This window comes from Solea solea, chromosome 12, assembly GCF_958295425.1.
Source record: "Solea solea chromosome 12, fSolSol10.1, whole genome shotgun sequence".
Lineage (NCBI taxonomy): Eukaryota > Metazoa > Chordata > Actinopteri > Pleuronectiformes > Soleidae > Solea > Solea solea.
Window position 1 is genome coordinate 10,551,808 of NC_081145.1, and position 20,618 is coordinate 10,572,425.

General features: G+C 41.1%; 1 protein-coding gene across 4 annotated transcripts in view; it reads left to right on the plus strand.

Annotated features, from left to right (window-relative positions):
- Positions 1-20,618, plus strand: part of srgap1a (SLIT-ROBO Rho GTPase activating protein 1a) — a 71,068-nt gene that overhangs the window by 21,805 nt on the left and 28,645 nt on the right. For all 4 annotated transcript variants that reach the window (XM_058645651.1, XM_058645652.1, XM_058645649.1 and 1 more), the window contains exons 2-6: positions 4,672-4,867; positions 9,307-9,469; positions 16,619-16,681; positions 19,366-19,545; positions 20,289-20,417. In XM_058645651.1, coding sequence (XP_058501634.1) covers positions 4,672-4,867; positions 9,307-9,469; positions 16,619-16,681; positions 19,366-19,545; positions 20,289-20,417 — 731 coding nt within the window. The remainder of the gene's footprint in view (positions 1-4,671; positions 4,868-9,306; positions 9,470-16,618; positions 16,682-19,365; positions 19,546-20,288; positions 20,418-20,618) is intronic.

Genomic DNA, 20,618 nt, shown 5'->3' on the forward strand with positions numbered 1-20,618 from the left:
CGCCAGGAATGGGGTTATGGGAATTATGTGATGTAGCATCTAAAGCAGCAATTGGATAACATCCAGTCCAGAAACAAAAGGGCCTTGGTCCAAAATGATCACCACAAAGACCCAGTCGTGCTTTTTCATTGTTTATATTGGCATTACATATATGCATTCTGGGCCCCACTGACTGATGTCCTTCATCAGCTGGATTTGTTGCTGACAGCTTTATAGTTTTAATTCTGCAAGCCTCTATGTGTACGCGTGTCAGTATATACCTGCATATGGGTATGAACGTGTGTGGAGCTTTGTTACACTGTTTCCTTGCACAGAAGAGAAATGGGAGTAACTGACTTTTATTATTTTTCTGCAACATTACACTGTTGCTTCTCTCTGTAGCTCCTTTTTTTTCAACACAGTGTTCTGGAGCACTCATCCCTCCTCCGTTCTCTAGTTTGTAAGGTCTCACAGATGTCTCTCCCCTCACTCTAATCTGTTGGAATAGAAATCTCTGCACATGTTTGTCATACAGGTGACCTCATAACGGCAGGAATGCACAATGTTTTAGTAGAAGAACACTTGCTAGGACAGAATTGTGGATCCAACTTGAAAAAACTGTTCCACTTTTCGGACATGTAATTGTTTTCTTGGCTCTATTTCGGTTGGCAGACTACAAGACTGCACATTATAGCTGTCACCTGGTCAGAGTTGAAATTGATATACTGCATTCAGTGCATGGAGCATACAACTTCTTGTAGCCTTATTAGTCTAAATTTATTGTAAATAAAAACAGAAACCTGGAGCATATTAAATAATTTAAGCTGTTGTTATTTGACTAAACATGAAATTTACATTTACCCTAAAGCAATCATTATGTCAATAAGTCTAAAGATAACTGGGAGTTAGAGCACAAACGAAATGCCAAAATGACTAATTATTTGCTTCGCTCATGACCCTGGTTTGACGTAAATGGTGACTTTTCTTTAGCTAAAACACAAGATGACAATGTCAGACCCGAGTGGATACCTTTTTAGAATTAGTTCCATGAAACTTTAGCTTCATTGGCCAATGTTTGACTTGGAAAATGAATGATTTAATGAGTTTCCGTGTGCAGTCATGAATGTAATTGTGTTAAATGAACCAGTGTGCTCCTTTATGTTAGTGCCCTGGTAGCTTTGTTTAAATCCCCAGATCCTTTGGAGATGGAAGCAATTGCAAGCTTGATCAAAAAAGGCCTAGTGGGTTTTCATGCAGTCACTTTTATTACCCAGCCTCTGTCTTCGTGCTCATTGGTAGTCTCCTGGTTTTTCAGTGGCCTGGTGTTCTTAATGTTAGATTTGTTGCTAAACTCCCTCATTAATTGGGTTGGTGGTTCACAGTGATTGTGACGTTAGGTGCTGCTGTGATAAACTTTATTATTACAGAAAACACCTCCCTTGTGTCCCATCCTTCTTGAAGTGTTTTATTTCCTGGTGCGTGCCAGAAAGAGAGAGCTGCTACTTGGAAATGCAGAAAGTAATCAACAGTTAAAAAAAACAAAAAACACTTGATCTAAATCACTCACTTATTTATCAACACTGCTTTAAGATTTAATGTTGAAGGATGGAATGGAAATTTAAATTGTGCATCGAGGACGCATATCAGTGCTCATTCAAAGTACACCTCTCACCCATGTTTTGATCACCTTTTTCTTTAGAAAGAGTTGTTGTCTTTAGGGCCATAGACAACAACTTGAAGAACAACTGCATGTGAAAAACCAATGACTACAGCAGATCACATTAACATACTGCCCCACAAGCACATTACGTTGGAAAGTTTACGTTGGAAGCAGCAACAGATCTTACAGTCATCAAAGGAGGAAAAATGGTCATTGTCTAAATTACAGTCTCTTGTGTGGTTAGTCAAACGCCGAAACACCCTGCCAGGGATTGACATACACTGAACAGGACCATTTCTAAACTATTTTTAACCTGGAGCAAACGTGATACATTGTGACATCAAGAAAGCTAGTAATTGTGGCAGAGCCTCTATTGAGGACTGGCCTACTTTTGCACTGGGAAGAACTGTATGAAACCTGCTCAGAGAAGGAAATGTACAGGACATCTGCACAACGTTCTCATTAAATGTTTTCATATGGGGCAGTTTTATAATGACATTATGTATCCATATGTTACTATTTAGTCAAAAATGGGTTTAAAACCCATTTTTGACTAAATAGTAACATATGGATATATTATTCCACCAAATACAGCTGTATTGGCACAGTCACTGAAGGCCTTTCAAACGATGTTTTAGTTAAACATTTAAAGCAGGTCAGCATTTCAATTCCTGCATGTAAACAAAACAACTAACCCCAAATGTAAGTTGTTGACTTTCATGTGTGTATAAGAAGAGATCCTAACTGTGCCCCATGACTCATAAAAGAAATCAATGATTTACAGTAGTTGACCAGGATCAGATTGAAACGCATGTTTAATTAATTAGGTCTTCAGTGTTCAGTATTCCTGTGTCACAGAGGGCAACATCTACTTTTACTCATCTACAAATGCATTTAATAGCAGGAAGTCACCAAACTTTGATTGGTACTCAAATGAATTCATACCAGTGAACGTGCAGCCTTCAGTTGCACTCCCATTCACTGTATTTTTGTATAATTGATTCATAATATAATCAATTTTGCTTAGTGCATTTCTTAGTATGCAGAGTACTTTATTATGGTCTGTAATCCATTGTCAGAGTGATTTCCTAAACAGAACATTAAATATTTTTAATGGTCTCAGGAGTTTGTGAAACCACATCAGAAGTGGATCGTCTTTCTTAGCACTTGGTCATACTCAGCAAGTCCTCATCTGAGAGCAGCCTCACATTTCCCCGTGTGCATACATACCCACAGTTATGTCTATACTTATACGAGGGTCTGTGTTAGTGTAGGGATTAGGCATTTACTGGTTATTGTTACTTTCACTTTGTTAGTAAATTATGTAAATTTGACAATAAGGCCTTATTGTGGTACCTCACAATCAAATTACAGACATTATATCACTCATGACACCATCTAGACAATCGAAAATGGGAATTAAACTAGACAAGTCTAAAAATGACAGACCCAGCTGTGCTCAAAGAGAGAGAAAAATAGTCATTTCCATTTCCTCCTTCACAAAAGTATCGTTTCTCCTGCTTCTAGTCGAATTTGCTGTACATTGTACATATCATGATCTTACCATGTTAACTTTTTGTCTTCATAGTCTATTGTCTTTATATAGCCACTGAGCCAGGTCGTCATTGTAAATGAGAACTGGTTCTCAATTGACCCGCCTGGGCAAATAAATGTTACATAAAAAAAACGGTTAAATAACCAAGTATTGAATGGAGCTATTTGCATTATCATTACTTTGTCAATTGTGTGGTGAAGGAGGAGACTGTAATGTGCTTTCAAGGTTCCTGACAACACCCATGTCTCACCCGTGTTCAACAGTGCATGTTTTGTCCGTGAAAGCGTCTTTACAAGATGCCCCCTTCAATGACACCTAGTCCAGTAAATTGCACAAATGAATTATAAAGCCATGTTGCCGGGTTGGATTTTCCACCTTTTAACATTAGGGCTCGCTCTCCCTCTGTGTGTGTGTGTGTGTGTGTGTGTGTGTGTGTGTGTGTGTGTGTGTGTGTGTGTGTGTGTGTGTGTGTGTGTGTGTGTGTGTGTGTGTGTGTGTGTGTGTGTGTGTGTGTGTGTGTGTGTGTGTGTGTGTGTGTGTGTGTGTGTGTGTGTGTGTGTGTATGTGACTGCAAATCACCTTATTAATCTGTTTCCTCTACTGAAGATGTCAAGCCTTCTATTAGGATAAAATCCATTGCACATGGCCTTAACCAGACAGGAGACCCCAGAGGAAACACTTTGTGTGTGCCTGTATGTATGCCCGGGTATGTTAGGTCTCCGTTGTCATGTCGGGGGTTGGAGGTGTAAATGAGGGGCAATCTAACAGGCGTGATTCCTCAGAGAAAACCTCAGAGGGTAATTTACCTGCACATGAAACTAGTTTCAGTGAGAGCCGCTGTCACTCCCTTGTTTCTTCAAGTGGCTGTGGTTTGCACTCACAGGCACTGATGAAGGTGTGTGTGTGTGTGTACTCTGTGCTGTAACATTGGTTGAGGTGGGAATCTGTTTCCATTCATCTTTGAGTTATTTTCAGCATTAATGAAACACCTGGGACCAGCATCGCTGACCTCACATTTCCACTAGCATTCAGAAGACCCATAACTAAAGGATAATAGGCTGCATTTGCTCTGTTCGGTTACACTGATGTGAACGCGACACATCTAATGTGATGTGAACATTGCACTCCAGCAGCTCATCTTGCTGATTCATCGTCCCTTTTAGGCCAATCAATAGGTTTCAGAGACACACAATAAATGGGAATAATTATCAGACACAATATTCGGTACTGGCTGTTAGTGAATATAATGAAACTCCAGCTCTATTTGTGTGTTTGTCTTTCTACAATTTGCTGATGAAATTAGCTATATATATATATATCTCGGCAAAGATAGTATTATTTCAAAGATGGATACAGTCCACAGCCGTTTTCTTCTCTCTACAGATTTGACATAATCTGAAAATGGTACAAACCCCATTTTGACCCTTCACCTTCTGACTTTACCCTGATCTGTGCGTCTTTGTTTGCACTTCCTCAGAGATCCGGGCCCAATTAGTGGAGCAGCAGAAATGTCTGGACCAGCAGACGGAGGTGAGGGTCCAGCTGCTGCAGGACCTCCAGGACTTCTTCAGGAAAAAGGCAGAGATTGAGATGGAATACTCCAGAAACCTGGAGAAACTGGCCGAACGCTTCATGGCCAAGACTCGCAGCACAAAGGATCACCAGCAGTACAAGTGAGGACACACTGCTTTTGTTTGTTTGCGGTCACTGTGTTTAAATTTGAATGTGGGTTCATTCATAAACCAGGTAATGGTCTATGAGATTCAGCATGGGAATTCTCATTCTCAGTCTGCTGTGTTGAAGTTGACTTGGAGCTTTGTTAAGGATCCACAGTTAAACATGCTGCATACTTTTAGGTCTTATTACACCCTATGAGGTAAAATCATATATTTGCAGTGTTTGAACTTGTGGTTGAGACCAAAATAAAACCTATATTTGTTCTCACTGTCTGCAAATTGCTCCCACTGTCTGTCTAAAGCTCCGATGGCTCTAGCAGCTGTGGGTGCCCATGTGTCTAACTGGAGAGGGGACTCTGGTATGGTGCTCTGTGGTTTTCATCACGTGATGTACAGTCTGGTCACTTCATTCACAGGGTAAACATTTGGCAAGTGCCTCGGAGCATATTTTTTAAGTAAATACTAGACGTCTGAATAACATTAAAGAGCCTTCTGTGGGCTTTCAAATCATGTGGCCTATATTTTTGTATTCATAAATAACAGGCTTACAGTGAGGCTTCTGTGTTCTCCGTGTTCTCCATGTTGTTTTCATTGGACAGATTTGTCTGCGGTGTAAAAGAAAATGAGTGTTAATTCTTCAGCCAGTTGTCACATGACAGGTCAGCACATTGGAGCAGGGAAGTCCTCAAAAGACAGTTTTTGGGGAAATTAGTCTAGACAATCTCAGTTGAAACTGCATTGTTTTGACACATGTATGATGTGTTTAGTTTGTCCCCTTTCCCCCTAATGTGGAATATGGCAATTTTCTTTATAGACGGCCACAAAAATAATTAACTTTAGCTGCCATAAAGAAACTTTATCAATAGGGCAAAACACAGGTGGAGTTTGATACAATCCCCCCACAGTCCCACCTCTCACCATACAGCTCATGTTGCTGTTAAAGCTACAAACACATGATCCAAACTGCTGATATTGCTATTTGCGTTTGTGCTATGCGCGGCCATGTCAGGTGCTGGAACGCAGGTCTCTGCTTGTATTTTGAGAAATATTTTGACCTTGCATTACTAATATCCAATTTCATTCAGGTTTGAAATGTTCTCTCATTTAAAAAAAAAAAGGCTCCTTCATGCTGTGAAAAAAGTCGTGACACAGTGGGAGTTGAGTCCATAATCCTCTTCGGGAGTGAAATGAAGTGTACGGTTGTCTGAAAGCGCCGACTCTGTGCCACCTGCGGGAATATTGCCTCTCGCTGTCGGGAGAGGATCCAGTTTCAGTGTATGTGCAGTATATACTGCAGCTCTGAATTTGACAAAATTGGTGCTGACAGCAGTAGAAGATTGGTGACATTATAGATGGATATTTTTAAACACTGTGGGTGCTGGTCATGGGTAAATGGGGGCTACAACAACAATGATCAACCACACCACATTAGATACCGCCTTTTTTAAAGTAAACAACTGGGAAATAATACATTTTATATTACATAATTGTTGTGCTTGTTTCCAAATAGTGATTATAGCACTGCTTTTATGAATATAAATCTGTATTGCTGCTCCCTGCATAGGCGTAGTTATCAGAGGCAACAATGCGGCTGTTCTGTTCTCTGTAGGTTCATTTTACCTGCAGAGAATCTCCATCTTTGCCATTTAAACAGTTGCAGATTATTTCTGACACTCTTCATCACTGCTTCTCTGCCCCTTCCTGTGAGGAGGAGGAGTTCATCCGCAGCAGCCTGTGAGGTAGTGATGCACACAGCCGTATACTGTATTATGTGAAGTTTATCAAGGAGAAACATGGACATGGTGAGCGTTGGAGTCGCTGCATTATTTATTTTGCCAAAACTACAGCTGGGAGCATCTTGAAATAGGCTGCTTTTATGCAGAATGAAGTTTCTGGTGAAAGGACTTTTTGTCGGTGTTTTTAAGTGTGTTGCAGCTGTATACTGTTCACTTGGTCAAATATAGATATTATTATTGAGAGGCCTAACCTAAGAAAATTGATAACAACACTCATTTGATCTAAGTTTAACTCCACTGGTATTTGAAAATAGCAATGTAGGCTCAGGACCTGGTTACATTTTATTTTTAAATATCAATGTTTGCTCTCCTGTCACATAATAGCATTGGTTCATTTTGGACTTTGCTTTAACAGCCGCTGAATGACTACATTGAATATGTAAGTTATTGCAGCCTCAAGACGGCCACTATGCTTTGTTAATGGCAGACGTTATCAGTGTGAGAGTACTTTTTTTTGCCTCTGCTGCAGATAAAGGGCTCCTGTTTCAATAGCCTACATACTGAAGTGGTAATTATTCATAATTTTCAGCATCCTGCTACAGTACGAGTGTGTGTACACACCCCATAATTATAGGAAACAGTAAGTTATTAATGGATTCTGTTTTCACCTTTCTCGGTCCCTGCCATGCTTGGATATTAGCTTCCCATTAAATACCTGGGTTTGACCCCTTGGGCGTCTGTCTATCTGTCTGTGTGTGTGTTTGTCTGACTTAGTTCCTGCCCCGGCCGAGGGCGGAAATGATGACAGTGAGAGATTTTCCTGCCATTATGTTGGGTAAGCAACTCCCAGTGGTGATTTTGTCGTCATCACCTGTGTCGGCCCTTGTTTCCTTGTTCTGACTTCCTTTTATCACAGGCTTCTAGTTTTGAGTTTTTTAGGTGCTTAAGGAACTGTATTTGTGGGAAGTACTACATCTGTGATGTCACCAGATGTGTAATAAAGGGTTTTCATTTATTCTTGGACCAAAATGAACCAATTTACTGCTTCAGTTTGAGCATCTGTTGTGTGGCGAACTGAAATTTTGAATATTTACGTCGGGTGTTGACATAGATTGAAGTTTTTCTGCTTTGTTCAATGAAATGTGATCATTTTGATACCTTGGACAAAATGGTCAATTGTGTTATAGAATCATGTCAGTTGCCACCTGGGCATTATGCCTCTGCACATGCAGAGGTGAATGAATTTCTAAACACATACACTCTGTAGATACATAATGCAGAAGGGATCTATGTTGTGTGGGTGTGATGCTATTCAGCAGTCCTGCTGCTATAACTCTGGCACAGCTTCCCTTGCACGTGTCTGGCAGCCCGGGCATATGGCACCATCACATCACTCAGCTTTTAGCCAAATCAAGGTTTTTTTTTTTTCTTTTTTTTTTCCATTCCTTGTTTTCCTGGTGTCGCAGACAAAAAAAAAAAAGACTCCCGGATGTTTCTCTCAGCTCTGCCTTTATCAACTGTAGCTCGCTTCCTGTTTTTGCAGAATCCTGGGGAACATTTCAGATGGTCTGAATGTTTGTGTCAGTTATTCAGTTGGAGAAATGCTTTGATTTTTTGCTCTCGCAGCAGATGTGGTGCCAATACTGAAGGCTAGTTCAGGGCTGGGTCACTTGCTGAGTGCAGAGTTTCACCTGTTGTGTTGACAAGTGCTGTCGCTCTATGCAAACAAACTTTGTAAGTGGAGAGCAGAGGAGAGCCTCCATATGGTTCCTGCAAGATTTGACCCGAGACCCGACCTTAAAACCTTTCCCAAAATGGACTCTGGTGCACAGACTCACACACTCCGGTTTTGTGTTGCTGTTTAGCAGGCAGCAGGAATGTTATAGATTAACCCAGAGGAAGTCAGCCTGCAGGCCAGTGTTAATACAGGGCCTCAGTTCACTCTGGCCTGGACAATGTCCTACAGTTAGCATGGAAGCAGCCGGCACACAGCACCGGAAACTGCTCTCAAGCTTCCCTCTTTTTGTACTCTTTAGCTCTTTTGCACTCCGATTGCTCTCTTTCCTCTGAAACTTCTCTCCCCTCTCTTGTTTGTCATCTGCTGTCACAATTCATGCGTAATTCTACTTTTCAGCTTAACTTAAAATACATCCATGGCTTCTCAGCTTCATACCACGACATGTATTTAAAGCTTGCGGCACACTGTTCCTGGGCTGTAGGAAGTCAGCTTGGCTCACTGCACTGCAAGAGCTCTGCCCCAGAAATGTCAATGATACAGAGAATTTCTGACATAACAGTGTAGTGATTTTAATATATGGGGACATTTTTATGCATAGAACTATCTGTATGTGGGACATTTAACACCAAGGGAAGGCTTTCTAAATCTGTCTTCCACTTTAGTAACACTTTAGCCCTCCTGTGGTGGAAGTTCCTATAGACACCTTGCTTATCGAGGATGTGTCTCAAGATTTTAAAGCTGAGACATTGGCGTGAATACAGGCCAAATGCACAGAAAACACACGCAGGCATTTCAAACATGCACTTATGTACTAAGAGGTGTCAAGATAATTTATTTCTCCTCATCACTGATGCTTTCCCCTGTCTGATTCTTACGTAACACGTGTCACAATGAACACGACATGATTAGATCTTGTACGGCTGATGTGACACCAGACTTCTTTTTTTCTCTGGTCAATGTAGGAAAGACCAGAATCTGCTGTCACCTGTCAACTGCTGGTACCTGCTGCTGAACCAGGTGAGGAGGGAGAGTAAGGACCACGCCACACTGAGTGACATCTACCTCAACAATGTCATCATGAGGTTCATGCAGATCAGTGAGGACTCCACGCGGCTACTCAAGAAGGTGAGTGAACAAAGCATTGGCAATGATCACATGTAGCTTCAATGCGGTCGTCAGGGGTTTTCACACATGAGCCCTCATTAGGTTCAACGAAGGAGTGACTTAACGTGCAAGATTACTGGAGATGGAAAAATTATTTTAAACGATTGTAAAAACATAAACACCTAAAATTAGCAATTGCAGATTTACCTCAAAAAGTTGGAAGCTGGAAGTTCTGTTTATCAGTGTTACCTGTAATCAAAGGTTTTTTTTTTAATCCCTTAATCCATTTCATTTGAAGCATTTGACTTTAAACTGTTTTGAAAGGCTCTATTCACTTTGGCTCAGAAGTTTATCACAAGCTAGTGAGTATGTAAAGGTATTTATCATCAGCAGGGACCGCTAAATGTAGCAGTTAACTAAAAAGAAACACAGTTGTTCACGTTTTGTACCACTGTCCCATTTAAATGATGTACATTTCAGACTGACTGACTTTCAGTGTGCATTGATTTTGGAAATATGACTCCTGGGTTATTGTCTCAAGCAATTAATCATTCAGTTTTGGTTTAAGGAGGGAAAGAAAATCATTGATTCTGATTATACTATTGATACTGTCAAATTGCAGCACAAGAATCACAATAAATCAAAATGGCAATACACATTTGATCAGTATTATGATACAATTGAACAACTTCCCTACTGTGTAAAGACTTTTTTGTTTTCTGCTATAACACCGATACAATGATGTTGAACTCTTTGAGTCACTGTCCAGTAGTGTTAAAAGTAATGGAGCTTTGCGGCTGGATAAAAAGGTGTTGACACTTGAGAATATTTTAAATGTGGATGATTTTAACATACAAGTAAGTGTAAAAAATAAATGTTCAAGTCTGTCCAAAGACACTTGAATATTTATTAAACACGACTGCTGACGACGTGTTTTTCTCAGTTTCACAACCCTTAAGTGTCTTTCTCATTGCTTCCACCTCCCACACTCTTGTATCACTTACTTTCTAAAACACTGCTGTTTGACCTCTAGCAGAAAAGGTCAGATGTGTTTTTTTTTTTTATTTGAGCAACAAAGTCAAAGTCAAAACTCACCACTAACACGGTCCAGATTTCTCATCGCGATCATTTCAGTCACTGATGTTTTATAAATGTCTCTTACTTTCAAGTAACTCTGACGAAGTACAGTATATTTAGTTGCAAGATTGTACACACATCATCTTGTGTTTGATGGTAAGAATCTCTGCCGGGCTCCTGTGGTTTAGTTTTGTGAATTAGAATATTGCAAAGGAACCTTCATTACCACAGTTTCACTCTCCCATCTGAACTGTGGCTTCATGACCAAAACCTAGCCTCTGCTTGCCTTCCCCACCACAAAGATGACTACTCCCTAACAGATTATGAGCTCCTATGCTGCAGGAGTTGCATGAACTCACCACAGGCCCAAATTACAAAGTGGCTTTTCTTCAGAGGGGCGTGTCTTTGTGTCCGTTTATCTTGTGACTTTTTATATCGCCGTTTCTGTTCTCTTTGTTGCTTTCTTGCCCCCAAGGAGGAAGTGTCACACTCAAACTCTGAAACATCCCTTGATGGTTGTCATGTCAACTAATTGTATGGCATGATTCTTGTTTAAATGCTTACCCAAACCCCCGACATACAAACAGGAAGCAGCAGCAGTAATTTCCTTTTAACAGGCCTTAAAGACCTATGGTTCCGGTAATGGGACCAGATGTGAAACAGTCGCATCATGTTGTCTCCCCAGACTCGACATGCTACAATTACTATAATGATGAGTACCACAAAACAAAAAGACTTTCCTGACATAAATGATTTTGGAAAAATGGAAAAGAAGTAAATGGGTAAAAATTTGGCTTTAATGTGGGCCACACAAAAGTCCCAAACTAAGTTGATAGCTACACAAATGTCACTTTCTCAAAACAGTGTATATTGGTGACCATTGCGATCACATTTTTAGACCTTGTCTAGGATTTTGCCCAATAATGTTTGGAGATATGGGTCTGGACATTCTCCCTAATTATTATGCTGGCATGTTTTTCAGTGTGAAACTGCAGGTGTTTGATAACTCACTAAGAGCTTCCTTGGTCCATTTTTTGGAAAAAAGATACACTTCTCTCACTGTTTACCTGCAGCATCACCAGTTCAAAGGTTTTCACTGTTGCCTCCCACTTATTTTCTTTGACTCCCACATACAGGCTACGTCCATATTCTACTAATAAGTGTCCACAAGAAACACATCCAGGATGCATTTGAATGCCAGCTGTCAACAGTCATATGTTCACTGAGGACAGATGCTAATACCAGTTCTGAACTATTCTGAACATTTAAACTAAATGTTTAATATGTAACCATTCAGGTCCACTTGATATGCATGTGTGTTGTAAATTGGAAGCAGATTCTCTCCTCTGCATATTCAGGCTGTCTGGATTTATTTAGATTTTTATGGCTGTATTTTTTAATTGTCAAAAAAAAATGGGCCATGAGTGAGTGCTTCTGTCCCTTTTTCCAAGATGACTTTCACTTTCAATGTCTGGCAGTTATTCAACTGTTTAGGAATCAGGGTACTGAGAAGCTGACGTCACAACCGTGTGGCGCGCTGGTGAATCTTGTCTGTGTGCTGTCGTTCTGCGGAAGTCCTGAGGGCTACAGTAATGATGATATGGGAGCAAAGCTCAATTTCTCTGCTCTCCGTTATCCATCCATCTATCCTCTACCGCTTTATTCTCCACATGAGGGGGGGGGGGGCTTGCTGTGTCAATCTCGGCTGACATAGGGCAAAAGGCGGGGTCAAACCCTGGACAGATCGCCAGTCCATAGTTTATGAATGTTCTAGATCTAGGAGTTAAGGTAGTGAGAAGTACGCATGCTAACTCCTGTCATCAACAGGACAGGATGGTAACAGAAGGGTTAAGAAAGTCCTTTTTTCACCCACAGCTAATAATCATGTTGTGGCCGTTAAGAACCAACAAGGAAGTGACAAGGGTAGCAGTGCCATCGTTTTCCAAGGTCTCGTTTTCTGGAGTTTTCACAACATTCCTAAACGTCTCAGTTCTGGGTGATGACAAACATCGGGTTAGAGTGGACAACAGGTGTCTCCGGAACAGAACTAACGCTTTTTGGGGCTTAGTGGAACCAGGTGACATTGTTACAGCCTAGTGGGAGGTCCTAGTTCATAGGAGACCTGAGACGCCGTTCACCCTCTAATTAAAGCCTCCGAGCCTTTGATCTCAGTAGAGCCACAGTAACGAGACACAAACAACTGAGAAGTCCCCCATGTTACATGGGCTTCCTCACAGCAGAGAAGAGACAGCTGTACTGTTGTCATCCGTCCTGCACATCAAAGAGCCGTGTTTTTATTTCCCTGTATGTTCTGGTCTCATGCTGTGGAGATACAAGAGTGGAGTAGGACCCCAGGTTTAGCCCCTGTGTCTTTGTCAACATCCTCCGGTCAGCCTGTTTGTCGTCCTTCGGCATGCATGTGTATTTATTTCTGCAGAGCTGCATTGTGTTCACTTTTAAAGCAACTATAACCGCAAATTCCTTTTGAAAACATACCATTTAGGCTTCTTTGATTTTTTTTTGGTTTGTTTGAATGCAAGAGTCGAATAGTGGGGCCCCTCTTGCTTTCTTCATGCTTGCATAGATCTTATCATATTTTTCATTATTCATACAACAAGCTCTTTGTTTTATTCTGCTGTGTTTTATTTATGGAAGTCACGTTCTGTGGCTGCAGTTACAAGGTGGATTTCTCAAAGCTCGAGGCACTTTCCCCACAGGCAGAGTTTGTTCTGGTTGGAAATAATTTATCTTACAATAGACATTTTTCACAGTATATTTTTGACTTTTGACTTGAATGATGGTTGAGTTTCCGTTTTGAATTTAACTGCTTCACTTCCAGAGTTGTGGATGCGGGCCTTTGAATGGCATGACTCTTAAAGGAAAAATGCCATGTTTTGAGTTCCAATCCAATCCAAATGTATTTATAAAGCACATTAAATAACAACAAAGTCGTCCAAAGTGCTGTACAGTTAGACATAAAACAACATAAGAAAACACTAACGACTAACTTAAAACCAACAGAACTATAAAATAATAAAAGCGTTAAGACCAATAGGAAAGGAAAGATGGATTAAAATAGGCAACTCCCATGCCGAGCCAAAACCAAGGAATAAAAGTGCATTTTGAGGTTTGAGTTGAGTTGCATACGTTTGTTATCTCACTCCCTGAAAGTGAGATAAGGCAACTAATATTAAGCTTCTTTCAGACATGCAGCGACCTACGGTGATTCTCTGGAAATTGACCCCTGCCAACTCCCTAATATAATCTTCACATAATGTCCAAGTGAGCTCATGGGAGTGAACGTTCATGCCTCCTGCACGCTCGAGTCGGGCACCGACTCGCCCTTTGCCCTGATTCTCAGGAGATTCTCCTGCGGTTGTGAACATGTCTCACTCAAGACAATACAAAGATTGTCTTAGATCAAAGGTTCTGTGTATCATCGCTTAGCATAAAGACTCGAAGGGAAATGAGCCAGCCTGGGAGTTCTGTTAAAAGTGAAAAACACGCCCACCAACATCTTGGCTGGACCTTGTTTTCTTCCCTGTGTCTCTGTCTTCATGTAACATGATTGTTTCCTTGCTTATCAGGAAACCTTCGGGGCACAACATTAGATGTACTGTACTTATGAGTGATGATCAATCATTGGGTGGAGTTAAAGAAATCCAGCAGATGACAAGAGGCGCTGCAGCTGTATCAGACAAATTATGCTTTTGTTGAACATAGCAATAAACTCCTTATCAAATTATCATCCTCTAAATGGCCAAAATATAATTACGTAAAAGACAGATCTCCACTGAGTATCCACACACACACAAACACCAGCTGAGTTTACAACTGCCATTTGTGTTTTATGATTAATTTTAGTGGCAATGTGAAACCCACCCCTCCCCAAAAAACTGACTTTATTTCTTCTCTCGAGGATTATTTCATCCTTCTTATGTGGATGGAATACAGATGGTATAAGTTGAAATGGGGGAACTTGTTTGTAAGATCTTTTTAATGACATTGACCATATTGGGAAAACCCCCAAACCGAAATTCCTTGAAAATGTAAAGGGATGGCATGTGCCCATTTATTTTATTTTATTTTTTAAAAGATGTTATGGTAGGTGAAGCTTTTCTGGTAAAAGCACATGCCTTGAATGTAATTCCTACTTACTTTCTTCTCTGTCGTAGCTTCTCTCTCTCTCACACACACACGCACACACACACACACACACACACACGCACACACACACACACACACACACACACTCACTCTTTTGCTGCTCATGTGATCCATGAGAAGGCTTTTCACTGAGCTCTGGATCACTTCCCAGGCTTCTCAATGGGGAAGAGCTGACAAGTGTTAGATCTGACAGACAGTCAAAGGTTCTGTCTTTGGAACCGACTTGTTTGTGGCTCTTTCCGCAGGAGAAGGCCTGTCTTCACAACATTTTTGATACGCAAAAAAAAAATCGACAATTAATAGGCAGTTTAACCTTAATACAGTGCTGTCATATTTTGCCATGTATAATTAGAGGTCTGTGATAAAATCAAGGGCCAGATCATCCTATAATTTACCCGAAACCTCAAGACCTTATCTTCGCTCCACTCTCAAACACGCCTGCGGTTGCCATTGGCCATGTTTGGTGGATCTAAAGCTCTGGATATCCAAGCTTACAGCCTGTTTGTCCTGTGATTAGGCATATGCCACAAATCAGGCAACTGACAGACCAGGTGGTGTTACAAAGTTGTTACCGATCAGCTAAGTCACTCAGCAAGACACTCTAATTTCAGACACCAGTCTGGCAGCCAGTAACTCAGAGTCTAATCCTCTTGTTTTGATCCTCTCCGTTTATTCACATGTTAAGACATTGTTCAGCTTAACATTTGAATGACTTTTTAAGCACTGCGGTAAGAGACGCGGCTCACAAATTTAGTACCAACCGATCAGTTACGTCAGGACCTCGTATTAGGCCTCGTGACACCCATTTTTATCTGAATTTCTGCTAGTGAGACAATTGTAGAACTAATGACATATTTCCAGTCAAAGCCAATTGATCTGCGTATTTAAAACCTAGTATGAACAATTGTGTCAAATGCTTGAGGCAGTATTAATGAAGACAACCATGCCACTTTATTTCTTGAGCTGACAGACCATGTACATTAGAACACTATAATTGCCTGCATCCCGAAGTCTGGCATTGCTCACACCCACCACTGAATTGTAGATAATCAGAAGTAGACGACTACTCTACCCGCTCAGCACAAGGTGTTTCTGTGCCCTCTCAGAATCCTCGCCCGTCCTTTTTTGCTTTGTGCAGCTCCCAGAATGAAATTTGTCTGAAGACAATTGGTTTAGGGAGAGACTTGCCATGCGGGCCAATGATGTAACATTCTCCAGGTAGTAGTGTGCATTATTGATTCCAGTGGAGAGATCAAATATTCACTGGCATGACTCATCGTGTCATGATGACTCGGTGTGAGGGAAACGTGGGAGGGCCAGAGTTAAATGAATAGCAAATGCACCACAAAATCCATCACAGTGTCTGTGCTAAACTGTATCCCATAACCGTGAGACGCTTTAATGTAGACTCGTGTGTGTGTGGTAGTATTACTGAGTCAGCCTTGTGGTACAACTGATTGAGTTAACATATTTGAGCGAAATCTTTCACATTAAACCATAAAAGCCAGATAATGTGTTAGGCATGTGGACGGCGAAACCCGAGCTGCATTCGATGATTTGAAGGGGAAAAGCTGTTTTGATGCTGATGCCACTTTCTCACAGACTCTGTGTATTTGACACCGGGTGATAAATGCACTCTCGAGTTTTGTGTTTGTACCATTCAAGCCAGCGCGTGGTCATGGTTTTGGTCACTGCACATTGATGTGAAACGTTATATAACTGTAAGCCCCGTGCTTATGATAAAAAATGATAGCTGCAGTACTTTTAATGGAGCTTAAACGTGGCAAACAATATTGACAAGATGGTTTTCTGGTTTTACAGGCTCATTAACTACAATTTTTCTTGGGGAGCTATTTTAATGTGAGTTTCACATTTGCGATTTAGAGTGTTTGTCTCATTGTTTTTCCTTGTGTGTTTCTCTTTCAGAGCAAGGAAATAGCCTTTCAACTCCAGGAAGACTTAATGAAGGTCCTAAATGAGCTATACACTGTAAGTAGTACTGACTCCAGTTTTTTTTTTTCTACCGATGCACTTAAGTACAAGTGATTTAGACTGGCCTACAGCAACAGAACACTCTCTGTAAAAGCTTGGCATCTTTAACCCTGTAGCTCAGACGCTGTTCAGACCAGGTATTGACGTCCACTCTGGGTGATGTGAGGACAAGTGGACAGTCTGAACACACCCGACATGTCCTGACTGTGTCTTCACATCTGATCACAAAAAAACACATTCGGAGGTGGTCTGGGGACGCATGTGGACACATTCTTCTGCCAGCAGGAAACCTGTCCACAGGATGCATCAATGAGTGACTTCTCACCTCACGTCCTCTGAACAGCTGCTGTGTTGCAGTATTTTTTTTTTTCATGGCTCACACGTTGGTTTATTTGTAGCCATTGCTTATCTTTTAACCCTTATTTCATGTTTCAATGTCATCAAGAGTTGATAAGAGTTAGATTAGATTAGAATCTGTGTATCTTTGCTTCTTCCTGTGTGTACGCTTTACTTTACTCTAACTGTCCAGTTTGCGTTGGGCTATGACAGAAAATACAGGACAGGTGTTGCGTCCAGGTGGATTTGGTCAATATACTCTGAAGTGGAAAGGCAATATGTCATTAATGTAATTGGAAGTACAATGGAACTCATTGCCAGTCATGTCATTCCTCACTAACATTCAAAAGCATTGTGTCTCCACGTTGATTGCCATAGTAACCTGCCTGAGATGTACACAGATAGAGATACAAGGCGAGGCAGCCGTTGCTCCCTCCCAAGAGATGGATTGCACAGCTGTTCAGTTCGCTCTCTTGTTACTCACTGTGTGGAACTCCAGGGGTTGCACTTCCGGTCAGTGGACGTGGGGCTCCGAAAACAAACAACGTCTTACTCCAAACTGTGTGTGTGACTCTCACCACAGTCCGCACTCCAAATGTGACCTGGTTTAGCCCCCGTGGGAGGAAACGCACACAAGCACACGTATATCTGCTCACACTGTGTCGGTGTTGCATCAGGCAGCCACAGTCCTGATGTCAGCCTCTGCCAATGAAATAACAGGTCTGCTCTATCTCTAAATATGTCCCTCTAAAAGAAGCACCAAAGTAAACACACCAGCAGCCGACTCCAAACCAGTAAGTGAGGAGTGCACGGCCAAGGTCAGTCACCCATCTTTAAACTGGTTCCAGTTAGGCCAAACCCCACCAAAGGAAAAAGGCTGCAGACACACCAGGCTTCCCCCCCCCGCTGTTCCATTCAGACAGAAATAACTCAGTTTGGGTTAAAGATGTTTAGATTTTGAGATGATTGAGTCTCTATTTGAACTGCAGCTGAGGTTTTCTGTTGACGAGAGTGTTGCATACATGGGTTGTGGAGCTATAATTTACTGTACTTGGTTCATTCCAGATTAAACCAGCGGCGTTCCATCCTTCTGTGCTGTCCTGGGCGTCTGAATGTACTGTATGATTGTACACTCAGAACAGAACAGAACAGAACAGTACAATTAGCCGTCTGCTCAATGTATATTAGAAACTAAATGAAATCATTCCATTATTATCAGAGTTCACAAGACTTTTTTTAAGGTCAGTATAGAGACAGTTTAAAACTTAAAATTCCGCATAATCAACCCGGTACTCCATGTTAGTGTCATTGGCTTGGTTGTAAACGTTCCCACAGAAGGAACTTTTTCTGCACTATTCCATTAGTCTTCAGGTTTCTTCAGGTTTGTCCTTCATGCTCTTTTTGACAAAACTAACGTTAAAACCTGCACAATCTCTCCACCCACGCTGTCCTTGAAGAACTCCTTGTTTGTGTTTCATGGTTTCCGTGCTACTAAACTGAGTCACGGAGCATGAGTGTAACACTCTCTTCTGAGGACGATGGCTCAAGTCAGAGTCTACATGCTCTCAGGCTCCCTTTACATCTGGCATTAGAATGTGTTTTCTGTGATCAGATGGCACTTTATGCATTTACACCTGGTATTAACATGCATCTCCTGCAATGGAGACACATCGGGGACTCCTTGCATTTCCACTTCTGTTCAATGTGGTCACAATGCTTCTCCGACCATCGCCTGAAGTGTTTTGGCAGATCGCATAACAATCCATCCTCAATGAGTCTCATTTACAAGTGGTCAGGCACGATCTGATTGTAATCCAATCACAGAAAACGCATTTTAATGCCAGGTGTGAAAAGGGCCATAGAGTACCTGAGGGTTGCTAACATGCCCTTTACTTAGCAACCATGAAGAGCTAACATGGACTAAAAGGAGTATTTTAGAACCACAGGACGAACAAATCTACTTCCTTTTTACAAAACAGAGCAGTGAGGGCTGCTCGTTGGATTGAGCTGCAGTGACTTGTGGTTGTTGTGGTCGTATGAGCGCCTCGTATTAAAAGGCTGCAGAGAATCTGTCTTTGGTTTGTGGTTTGGAGAGAGAGACTAACATCCTGCTGTAAGATGATTTGAATTGTTGTGAGGGATGAGCAGGCAATAGAATGAAGGCTTTATTTGTGGATTAAAACAAGGTTTTTTTTTCATTTACGAAGTTGACCTTTAACCTCAGAAACCTAACATTTCTTTACTAGAAAATACTATTTCAGGAAGTTGTGCTTTTCCAATCTTGTAAATAAAATATTAGGCTTAAAGACTTTTTTCAGCCTAATGTCACTTCTGTGTCTCCTCAGGTGATGAAGACGTATCACATGTACCACTCAGAGAGCATCAGTGCCGAAAGCAAGCTGAAAGAGGCAGAGAAGCAAGAGGAGAAGCAGATCGGGAGGGGCGATCCTGTCTTCAGCATCCGAATGGAGGACAGGCACCCAAGGCGCAGCTCTGTGAAGAAGATTGAAAAGATGAAAGAAAAGGTACGATTCCGACTCCGTGTACAAACGGTCTCTGTGTGGATAAAATGTCCACAATGTGCCCTAATGTCAACATTTTTTTCTATATGTTCTATATCTTCTTTATCTTTTCAGAATAGAAGCACTCATATTTGCATGTCTCATATTAGATGGAGTTACAGAAACTCTGTGTGTTTTTTTTCTACAGCAGAGTTTTCATTGTCCCCCAAAGGTCCCACTGAGCTAAGTAAAGGAAAACAAATTGCAAGTCTAGTCATAGCCAAATGAGCAGGCTTTGTATTCTTAGAACATGCCGGTTAAATCTCTGTGACAAATGAGTAAAGTCTAGAGGAATGGATCTTTTTTTAAAAAACATGACTATTCCTGAACTGCATTTAGGAAGTATTAAATTATGGATGATTTGGACGTTTGTGAGTCAGGGCTCACCAGTCAGCCAGTGGTGACTAACAGCCTTTTGTTTGTCTTGTTGAAGTGTAGAACAAACTCAAGGACACGAAGTGACGTGATTTTTTTTTTTCTTTCTGCTTTTGTTCTTTTTTAGTTGTTGCTATTTTTAAGTTATTTCTTTTCTAATGTGACTGAAGGAGTTGTTTTGCCAGTAATCTAGTCGCAGCTGGGTGACATGCAGTGCCTGCAGAGAACTGAATGTGCAATCACTTGTCAAAAAAAAAGCACTTTTTTCATTAAAGCCATGCCCTCTTGCTCTGTTGTTTACTTCTCATTTCTGCATCTAATTCTCTCATCAGCGTCAAGCCAAGTACTCTGAGAACAAGATGAAGTCAATCAAAGCACGGAATGAGTACCTTCTGACACTGGAAGCCTCAAATGCCTCCGTTTTCAAATACTACATCCATGACCTGTCGGACTTAATTGATGTAAGTATGAAAGTATGAAACTGCATACATCTGTCAGCCGTTTTCTCAGATGTCTTAATTTTCAGTCTTGTACAAGCAGAACACACGCGTTTTTTTTTTGTCTCGCCAATCAAGGTTGGCCTCCTCATGTGGAATACTCTTTTTTTTTTTTTTAGAGAGATTTAAAATCATAATCAGAGGTGAGACGTCATAATTTAGCAG